We start from the raw sequence: 11119 nt of genomic DNA, 5'->3' as shown, positions 1-11119 counted from the left end.
AAGTCATCAGTCATAAAATGCGAACGAATGATTACATTTTGATAAACTTTAATTTCACACTGTTAAATACATTATTATATAAACTCTTTTTCTGTTGAAGAAGTATACAGTGAATTGATAGCATGCAAGACTCATGCAACATGTATACACAAAGCATTGCTAACAATATGTAGAACTAGATTTTACATATTTTACTGTCCCATAATCATCATTTCTTCTTCATTTCCTTCTTTGCTGGTAATAACCTTATACTATCTTGTTACTACTAGTATGTGAAGCAAACAGTTGTTGGCATATGCGCATACAAATCTGCAATAAATAATATATATATACCCGTTAGTAATACAAGCCAAAAATTCAAGTCAGACTTTTCAACATTTTGGCCGTGGCAGGCAGTGTTTAAACATACCTTAATAAATTAGGTATTAGCCTTTCTGCAAAGCTTTCTGAAGCAAAATTATGTCTTCATTAACAAATTAATGAACATCTTTTAGTTTACTGTGTCTGTGATTGTACATTCTATTGAGGAATTTGAAGCGTCAGAATTTGTTCGATCAAGCCATCCTCCCATCCAATGGCTCTTAGGATCTCCGCACATCTTCTTTGAAATGACAGGAACACGATCTCTTGTCTCCTCCTCTGCTCATCTTCTGGAGACAACCCGGTCAGACCAGTTCCCTCAGAGCTGCCTCCTGATTGGTCGGTTTGAAGCTGCATCATTTGCATCTCCAGGGCCAGGTCGTCAGCCATGCCTGATGCACCATGGGATTGCGAGTCTAGCCCTGTGTTCTCCACGGAGGACAGCTCCATGATCAGCAGCTTGATTGCACTCACGATCTGATCGCTAAACGCGGTGCCTTCCTTCGCCATGTGGTATGTCAGAAGACCACTGAAAAACAAGAGTCAACAGATCAATGTCATATTTTATCATCTAATCAACAGAAAACAGCTGCATAAATAGCCTTGACACACATATGATTAGCTAACAATTATTATTTTCTTCCTGTCAGACTTTTGAACATACCTTTCTGGCCTAGAGTTTGTATCTGTCTTTATTTGGGACTCACACATACATGTACTTTGGTGAGACAACTTGGTAGCTGCTTTGACTTGATTCTAATTTAAACTAAAGGTTGATTTCAAGGGAGCCCAGTACACATGTATATACACAACAAAACATGTCACAATCAGTGTGGTGGAGAAAAATATGAATGACATTCAATAGTACGGTTCCAATTTCAAAATTAATACAGATCAAAAGTTGAAGTGGAGGTCAAAAAGTTACATGTCATTGTGGCATGCTGCATTGGACTAGGTGTAAAAGCTGCATTGCAAGGCTGTGTTATGTGTAACTCTCAGGTTGATGCATGCCTTATGTGTATTTATATGCAGCTGAGTTCTTGTGCTGGTAACAATAGAATGTGAAACGTGAAGTATTCACCAAAGAAGCCCCCTGAGTCTTGCGAGCTGCAGAGTTTGGCCGACCCCCTCACTGTACCCCCTGTTGAACCCCTCCTGGAGGGAGGACAGTCGTCCGTCTGACATCCCATCTCGGTAGCCTTGCTGTGAGGGCAAGAAACAAATAATGATGTCTGTGAAATTATTAGTGGTAGAACAAATGAGAAATATTGGATGGTGGCATCATTTTAGTGCTTTTTATGAAAAAGGGCAAACCGTTATGTGATTGGTCATTTGTTGTTAAAAATTAAATGATATAACTGTTATAGTATATGTGTGATCAGAGTTCCTGTTGATAGAGACTACAATCATGATCTCTAGAATGATTGTCGCTTATTTTAACATGTCCTTAACCCTTGTCCTGCTGACATTCCTGGCACAATATTTTTCAATAATTTCATGTCTTAATTAGATCATAGACCCCCAAATTTTTTTTGCCCTGCAGTGGCATAGTTACTTCCGCATTCGTTGCGTTTCGGTGCGGTGTGATGCGTTGCACGAGAAATATCCCCAGGGTGCTATATAGATGGTACTGTATGTGCAGAACGACAAATTTTGCGCTCTGCAGGACAAGGGTTAACATGGAGTCTTTACCCTGACTAGATTTGTATGTAACATAATTATGCAACACTAGGAATGTCAGATTTCCAAAAAGGAAACACATGTTACATCTAATACGACCACAAGTCAGTTATATAAGTCAAGGCCTGAAACAATTACATCATGCAGATGCTAGAAATGATATCAGTCATGCAGCAGTAGACTAATTGTCGTGAATGGCATTGAAATATATAGCTAGCAGACTACACATTCTTTTATGCCCCCCTCCCCCTTCACGAAATACTGACTTTTACACGCGATTCTTTCATCCTCTCAAAGTCTCTGGCCCGAACCACGTCCTCTCCAGTTTCTTCATCGAATACATCATCCATTTGGCTGTCTTCTGGAAAAGCAGAAGCCATATTGAGGCATAGGACGAAATAAATTGAAGAAAAAGAAAATTTTTAATTTTTTAGGGGGCGGCCATATTGGAAACGTCATTTGATCACGTGGTATTATTTTCTTCTCTGCATATTCATCATCTGTTGAATACTCATGCTTCCTACACTGGCCTGCAATCGGTCGTGTGTTCAAATCTGTTGAAAAGAGATTGCTTTTCATAAACTGTAAGTTTCAAAAACAAGTTAAAAACGTAAACACACCTGGTCACGTGATCAACGTACTATCACTTACGAGGCTATGAATGTAGTTTTCCTGAGTATCTTTTCGTCGTGAAATTTTATCACCTCCGGTAAAGGGTTGATAACCCGTTCCACCTCCTGTATGGTAAATAGTTCTTTCTAGGTAGATATTGGGTCTTTTTATCGAGTTTTACCGACAAATTGGAAGGAAAAAAATAAAGGAGTATCCAGGAAAACTTCATGAAGACCCCTAGCAGACCTCCTAATCGAGGACACCCCCAGGACAGACGTTGCCATCGTAGCGAGTTATGCTTCATGCCGAGTCCACCGTCATCTCACCAAACCCGGCGCTACAGCCGGTTCCAGCCATATCCCTGCTTTTCCCTGCAAGGGGAAGGGTGTTAGGTGTATAGAAATCCGACGAATATTGTGGCGGCCAGATTTTTCAGTCGTTGGGTGGGGCGCGACGGAGAACAAAGTGGGACCGACACAAGTGATTTCCTAGCGGTACGGTGTGGGGGGACTAGTGGACTGCACACCCGGTACTGCTTCCCTCGACCACCCCGGACGTGTGGGGACACCTCCCGCGTACTTCTAACGAAACAGGCTCGTAGAAGCTCCGTGGACTACTGTCAGGACACATGCACGAGAGGAAAAGGTTCGGAGACACCGTAAGGACCATCAGAATTTCTCCCGGACCCAGCACGGTATGAGGACCGCCCAGAAAACTGCTGAACACGCACGATAAAGACCGTTATAATACATCCCGGATATCCACAACTTGTAGCGGAATCATATTGAAACATGGAAGCCCCCGTTGTACCAAGGTAAGCCAATCTATTGTTAAAAAGAAAAAAAAATGTAGGACAGGATATTGCGGATGGTGCAAAGAATTGTAGGAATGCGGCATTGTGGTGTTGACAATAATGTACAGGTGTTCCGGTATACCGTTACCTGAGTGGCCAAGTTCACTCTCGACAGGTGTTTTATTTGTGATCACCTGTCTCAAGACTCTCAACTCATCCTTTAAGACATACATCAAGACTCCAGGTGCGACTTAAGTTTGAAAGCTTACACTGGTCAAGATCGAGACTTGTAAGCTTGTCAATTTCAAACACAACAACAAGTTTGAAATGAATTGTTGCAGGATAACGTTACAGTTATTTATATGTGATACTTGATACCTTAGTGGTAAACCCCTTCTTACGTCTCCCATCTTGTGTTCCTTAGCTTCAACCTTAATGAAAGATAAACCTTAAATCTGGTCTAACTCAAACAAATTTAATCATGAATAGTTATGGCCTTGGGTACGTGTTAAGGTATGTGGGTGGGGTTTGATATAAAGTTTGCCTCAGGTAGCCTGGGTGCCATTCTGGTAACTGTTACATGGTTGTTTTACCGCGGCTTGCAAAGAAGCGAGTATGGGAACTACGGTAAACCAACTCACATGGCACCCAGGCAATGCCTTCACAGCTGTCACAGTTGAAAAGTGACATATAAACGTTATAATATCCAAGCCCTATAACCCTGTGATTATCAAAAGTCATATCTACATGAACATTTGTACTGTAGCAGAATGTTAGGATCGATGAGCGAGTTGAGTGGGGGAGTTCCCCTGGTCAAGTACAGGAAGTCAACATATGTAGCACGTCATAAATACAGGATGTGTATTCTCTGTATCTATTAGTGGTTAACCATTACCATTATGTACATGCAAGTACAACCAACGAGGTTAAAGGTTTATACTTGATACAACAGAGGCTACTTTTTTTTTAGATGATTTTTTAAACATTATAACATTATCTGTCAGGCTCCTGCTAGTCTGATATTTGCTATTTTGATACAGGTACTATGTTCATAGATAGGTTATGAAAAGTGGGTTAGGTTGCTAACTGTAAGTGCATTTTACGTCATCTTGAGAAAATTGCCACACCTTTGACCTTTGTACTTAAGTTAATGGGATCTGGGTTTGTACTTCTTTTGTCCTTTCAAAGTTACTGCAGCGACCGTAACATTTACATGATTTACATTGATTTTGGTTGATGTCATGCATCATTTGCTGTAGCCCAAATAATGTCACATACCAGGTAGTAGCTGTGTGTGGCTAGTACATACATTTGTTAGTACGATGCGACTTTTCTTCACATGAAATACTCTTTTCAAAACCAACCTTTTTTCAGCTACCAGTAGCACTGCCAGATCCTTTACCCCCTAAGCTAAATACCTCTGGACCCTTGCAGATGACACTGTTTTTATTCTGAAGTGCTCCGAATGTCAAAAAAGGCATTAACAGTTTACATACTGGACACTTGACTACTAGTACTTTAGCATTAGTAACAACTGATGTTGCCCGTTTTAGTGTAATTACCACATTGTTTGGCTATCACATCAATAGTGTTTTTATAAACAAAAGCTTTAGGATAAAACTGCGAGTTTGAGACTTTTATCACAAGATAAGGCGTTGTCTCCATAATGAAATGATTGACAACTTTGCACCATTGGCTGATAATTTTGATTGACAGGATATAGACAGGGGTGGGATCTGTCAGCTGATAAGTAGTTGTGACACCAGGAGTGGGCCGGCCACCTGTTCCTGATTGTTGTAATCAGTGCTTCCTGTGCACCTGCTGGGTGATATGGATTAGACACAGCTCTGGCCACCCTAATTACCCCTAGCCTCTACCAGGCTTTGGGAGGAGTCTGGAAAGAGTAGAAAGAAGAGTAAAGTTGCCAGGATCCCCCATGCAGACCCTCCCTCCGGCAGAAAAAGAAATGGGAGTGAAAATTGGGGATATGATAAGAAGGCCATAATTTTCTCTACCAACCTCTGCTTGGACATTAAATCACACCTAGAACTAATGTTGAACTGTAAAAAAAAAACCAGGATTGTAGTCTGAACCTTGATGAATATAGTTCTACTCGGGAGTGAATGTACTGGGATTAAAGTTATAATCACACCTCTCATATCATGTTGTCCTCTTGCGTAACAATGTTTGAGAATTAAGAAAATGAATTGGTATGTGGCCCAGATAAGTTGACCTAAATTTGCCAGGATCCCCCATGCTGACCCTCAGACAAGCTAGTATGATTGTGTATTATAGTGTATAGAAATAGAATGTCTCTGGAGGGTCTCCTGTTGTCTGAAAGAGGTATAGGGGTGTTTCATTTTATATTTATGTTCATTTGACAAATCATTATCATTGACAAAGGCTATATGTAAAATCTTCAGACTTGTTTATAAAGTCACTTGCATCAACACTCAGAATTAATAACATTTTCAACAAATACTGGAATGTTGAAAGTCTTGAAGATTACAATTTAAGTGTTGTGAAAAATTGATGAACCAAAAGCATAGTTGCAGTTTTTATCATCAATATGGCTTTTAAAAAATCTGTTTCAATTGAAGAATGAAAAAAACACACACACTTCTTGCTCTTCACTAACACTCAGAATAGTAGTACTTCAATCAAGGAGTTTCAATCATGAGTTTCAATAGAACAATTGGTTGTCATCAGAAGTAGACCATCTGTTGGGATTGGGACAATGGATATTCAGTAGTCCCTGGTGGGACATGACTGAATGCCCGCATGCGTCACAATAGCAGATATTTCTAGCTTTGTCATCAGCTTTTAGCTCTATTTTGGACAGAATTAGTGGTGCATACCTAAACCAATTTTCAGGTTTAGGTCCGGACTCGAGTCCAGAGGTTTAGGTTCAGGTCCGGACTTGTAAGTCCGGACCTAAACCCATGGAACATACAGAATTGCATGTTGCCAATCTTAGTGTTGTCTGGGTGCAACTTTGGCCACCTAACATGGAGGCCGGTACTTGACAATGCCCGATGGCAATGTTTTCTTCATTTTGCAGCAAAGATTTTGCAGTGTACGGAAGGTTTTAGGTGGTTTGGAAACAAAAGGGGTATGTGAAATGGTCTTTTATGGTAATAAGTCCGGACTCGGTTCTTGACTTTTAGGTTTTTTTGGACTTGAACCTAAACATTCTTACAAGTCCGGATCCAAGTCCAGTGAACCGGTATGCACCCCTAGACAGAATGCCAAGTCATGGAATTGTTTGTCTTTATTCACTTCTTCCAAGATGCTACCAAATGTAGGCATTTTTATTGTAAATATATGTATAGTAGCTGATTGTGCTTATGAAAAATATGCATTTGGTACTATCACTGAGGAATATTAGATGCAGACAAGAACATGGTGCATGGAGGTCATTTCAGATAGAAATTTAAAGGCATGGCTTTAGTTGAAATAATTTTTTCTGCATACCAGTGGCTGAATTACCTCTTTCCCTTTCTGTCCAATAATATATATTTGGAACTTTATAGATTATATATGTATTTTTTTCAAGTTATAGCTGGTGACAATCTATACAACAAATAAAAATCCATACCGGTATTATACAATAGCTACAATTTCCTATTGGACTCTTACCCACATACACATGCATCCAGAGACATGCATTTCAAGTTCTGGACAAAAATATGCCAGTTACTATCCAAGCAGACATAAAAGTAACATTGTAACAAGGATGGCATTCGAGCGAGTTAAAATCTCTTCCGTGTTGTTACAGTGTAAGAGGGTGTGGATCAACTGTTTGTTTTTGGCGTGGACACGGTATGCGGTCCTGTATAATGTTTTGGGAGGGACAACATTTTAGCACATGGATGTGAAACTTCAGGGTACGGCTTCAGTGTTATATATTTAGAAATAATCATCAAAAATTTCAGACTGATCTTGACACTGAAGCTGCAACATCTTTTTCCCTTTGCTTCCTCTGCTTGCCGTAAATCTAGAAATGTTGTTGTCACAGTTGAAAATGGAAAGGTAAGTTTATAAGTTCAACTGACAAACAAAGTCCAGCGAGAAGATACATTTAATTGTTGTGTTGTGATTGTATCATAAAAGCGTTGATAGGTTTCACTTATTATCTTTTGCCTTTACATGGCATGTTTATTGTATTGTTTCTTTGTTCGCTGGTCATGCAATTGACTGATGAATGGATTTATTCATGTTTTTCGTCGCTGAGTACAGCGCTATACGTTCAGTCAATGTCATTTTATGTTAATCCTGACATTTTGGTGAAAGGGCTTGGCTGTGCCACTGCTGAGAGTAGTTCTAGGAACTGCATGCAGAATTCTGGCAAGTAAAGCTTTGCTTTCAGCCGCTGTTCGGAGAAATACATATCTAAGATTTGAATTCTCCTTTCTGATGGTTGTCTTGGAAACTCAAAGAAAAGTGATAAAAGAAAAGGAGTTATAATTCAAACAGAAATAGTGAAATTTTGTTGTCAAATCTTGAACTGTTGAAGCTGATTTTGTTTGTCAATCAACAAAAACATTAGTATTTCCTAAGGTAAGAGTGCTGGTTCAATCTTATTATATTTGTACCACTGATACAAAATCTGTACAGTTTATTTGTACAAATTTGCCTATGACTGCTAAGTCTATGGGAACTTGGGAAAAAAAAAATTAAAGGTATAATTAATATATATATAACTTGACTGTAGCAGCTCTCAGCACCTTGTATTATCTGGCTATATCCCTCTCACAGAAACAATAGCTAAATACTCTGCTGAGAGCAAGCATTTCAGCAATAGCGTATTGTGTAATTCAATCAATTTGCCTCCATTAGTGCTGACAAGGTCACTTTGTCTGGTCTTTGATGAATGCCCAACCAGGGATTTTTGCCCTCACAGTCTGTTAGTTTCAATCCGGTTTAGAATTTCTCATTATTTTTGAGGCCCTTGGAATGAAATTCTATCTGCTGCAACTAGTTATGTTTTGAGCTTTAGGTAATCCTGTTTTCTGGATTTGATGTTTTTAAGGTTTGTTAGATGTATGTATAAAACATTTTCTGTGGTTCGAAGTTTATCTATGTGTGGTGGCAATGTGCGAATGTGGTATATACTGGTATGATCTCATCAGGGCAGTTCCATTTTCAACGGAGGGGGGAGCTGCAAAATTTCTCCGAATGAAAAGGCTTCTCTGTTAAGATTTGATTTGATATGCGGGAATATAGAAATTGACTAGTTTCTTTTCGAACTCACTTTCCAAAAGTATTGCATTAGATGCATAAGGCTATTTAGAAAATTCAAAGAGTGGCTCTGACAAAATGTCTAAAATGTCTATGTTGATTGTTGATTCCTGGATACTCTAGTTGTGACATCATTATAGTGGCTGCAAATCCAAGCAGATGTTGGGTGGAAAAAGTTTTCTGACCAGTTATATAGTATACCACTTATATATTGATAAGCCTAATCTCTAAGTTAGAGGGTGTTACTAGAACTTAAGTTGTAGATTGAACTCCTATTGTTAAGGTAGAAAATTGTAATGTTGGGGAAGTGGCTGTCTGAAATGCCCAGCCAGTCTGAATACATTTTGATTTTCTTCCCATATCTGCTTGGAGATTGGAGCTATATCCTACACAGCAATGCCAATACTATAGAGGTTACGTATACGTACAGTGTAAATGTGTTTTTGCAAACTAACCACTTAGGCAGACGGACCCTGCTCAAATAGAAACCTCGTTACCGGAAAGGCTGCATTGCTGAAGTGGCTGGTTTAGTCATGAGTACAACTTGCATATTTCTATAGGTTTGAAGAGGGTGTGCACCCAACTGGGAAATTTCTTCATTACACAGTACACACCCACGTTGACCCAGCCCATATCTAATCTCCAAGCAGATCCTACGGTGGCAAAAAGACAGTATCAAATTGGCCAGAGAAGGTCCTTGTGCGACCCAAGGTGGGGGTAGCGACAAAAAAAGGGCCATATATAAAAAGGTAACGAACTTCCCCCATCAACCTCTGCTTGGAGAGTTGCCTATATCCACATAGTTGTATATAAATTATAATATGTAGTATGGGAGTATGGTACACAGCCATAATGTGTAAAGTGCCCCAAATTTTAAGACCTTGCCATCATCATACATACACACTATTATAATAGTTAATTTCGGAAGTTCTAGTACTAGTAGCAGCCAGTCGCATCGATTCTTGAAAATTTATTTATGCCTTAAAATTATTTTTTTTCTGTCGTAAGCCCAGGAAATTTTTGCGAAAGTTAAGAAAACTTGTACGACATTCTACGTGATTTGTCATCCAATGGACAAGTGAACTCTGAGTGACCAGCTACCCTGTTGGCGCAGTATTGCTGTATGTGGGTCAAGAAGAAGTTGTTTGGTCATAAAACGTGACTCCAATGGTACTTGTACCTGATCACATGGTGTAACACCTGTTGTTTAAATAGTCCCCTGAATTCATTGTTTGTGTGGCATAAGGCCACACCAACTTAATTTGTTGGTTCTCAGATTTTTTCAAAAGAAATATGAAGCGACAGGGCGAAAAAAAAATAGAAACAGGTCTATGGATCCTATTATAGCCCCAAATGCTACAAAAGCAGCCATGAAGTCAACACAAAAGGCTGGGTCAATATTTAAACAATGAATTTTTAACTTTTAATCAAACCAATATGGGGGTAAAATATGAGCATTTTTTAGTTGATTCAGAACCAGAATCTTTTTTTTTTGCAAATCAGAAAAAAATGAAGAGGCGAATCCGAGAAGCAACAAATTAAATTGGTGTGGTCTAATAAAAAATCTAATAACTTGTTAGAAATAGAGAGCATGACAAAAAAATTTCCGTACTGGAATACGCTGTCTTGAACAAGAATCTCCAAAAAACATTGTTTTCTACAAGGTTTATTTTACACATTGTATGTTGTTTTCTATACTTGAGACAGGTCAATAGCCCGAAACTTGAAATGCCAATTTGCTTAGCCCCAATCTGTTAAAGGTTTCCCTGAATTGGCATCTAACAAGCCGTGACGTAACAAATGTTGTACAGCTAATATTTGAGGCGGTGACATCAAACAAGAGTTGTAAACTAAAAGGAGTACACAGATTCTTTTTTTTTATGATGCGGTCAGCAACATTGCTATCAGGTGTTAAGTGTCTAACTGCTGCAAGGTTAAATCTTTGATTGTTTTATACCATGTCAATTAGTTTTAAAAGAGAAAATCAATCGTATTGGTTGCTTTGTACATTCCAGAGGGGAGAAGGTTATCTTTGGTGTGACGCTAATCAGGAAGAGGTGACTGGTCAATACAGGTCATTGACCCTGCTTTTCATACTAAGTACACATAAGGCCACACCAATTTAATTTGTTGGTTCTCGGATTTTTTCCGAAAAAATATGAAGCGACAGGGCGAAAAAAAAAAAAACAAGGTCTAGGCATCCTATTATAGGCTTAAATGCTACGAAATGAGCCATGAAGTCAACACAAAAGGCTGGGTTAAAATTTAAACATTGAATTTTGAACTTTTAATCAAACCACTGCAATGATAGATGGGAAAACTGTAACAACTAGGAAGAAAAGGACTTTCCTCAACTGTTGGGGGCAAAACATGAGCATTTTTCAGTTGATTCAGGAAAAGAATCTAAATTTTTTTTTTTTTTGTCAAATCAGA

General features: G+C 38.9%; 2 protein-coding genes across 8 annotated transcripts in view; one reads left to right on the top strand and one right to left on the bottom strand.

The window, feature by feature from the left end:
* Positions 1-31: 31 nt before the first annotated feature.
* The window catches only part of LOC109478729, a 26145-nt gene continuing 15057 nt past the window's right edge, over positions 32-11119 (bottom strand). Inside the window, exons 2-4 of one of the 2 annotated variants that reach the window (XM_019780445.1) lie at positions 2307-2401; positions 1442-1563; positions 32-889 (exon numbers count right to left, since the gene is read on the bottom strand). In XM_019780445.1, the coding sequence (XP_019636004.1) occupies positions 520-889; positions 1442-1563; positions 2307-2390 (576 nt within the window). In that variant the 5' untranslated portion in view covers positions 2391-2401 and the 3' untranslated portion in view covers positions 32-519. Of the gene's footprint in view, positions 890-1441; positions 1564-2306; positions 2572-11119 lie in introns of those variants that run through there. The other variant, XM_019780444.1, reaches the window with a different exon arrangement.
* The window catches only part of LOC109478692 (protein cordon-bleu-like), a 56008-nt gene continuing 47775 nt past the window's right edge, over positions 2887-11119 (top strand). For 5 of the 6 annotated variants that reach the window (XM_019780364.1, XM_019780366.1, XM_019780360.1 and 2 more), the window contains exon 1: positions 2888-3466. In XM_019780364.1, the coding sequence (XP_019635923.1) occupies positions 3444-3466 (23 nt within the window). In that variant the 5' untranslated portion in view covers positions 2888-3443. Of the gene's footprint in view, positions 3467-11119 lie in introns of all 6 variants that reach the window. The other variant, XM_019780361.1, reaches the window with a different exon arrangement.

This window comes from Branchiostoma belcheri, unplaced genomic scaffold (genome assembly GCF_001625305.1).
Source record: "Branchiostoma belcheri isolate BF01 breed outbred unplaced genomic scaffold, Haploidv18h27 scaffold45, whole genome shotgun sequence".
NCBI lineage: Eukaryota > Metazoa > Chordata > Leptocardii > Amphioxiformes > Branchiostomatidae > Branchiostoma > Branchiostoma belcheri.
The sequence above is the reverse complement of the archived record's forward strand: the minus strand, read 5'-3'. Positions and strand labels throughout refer to the sequence as shown.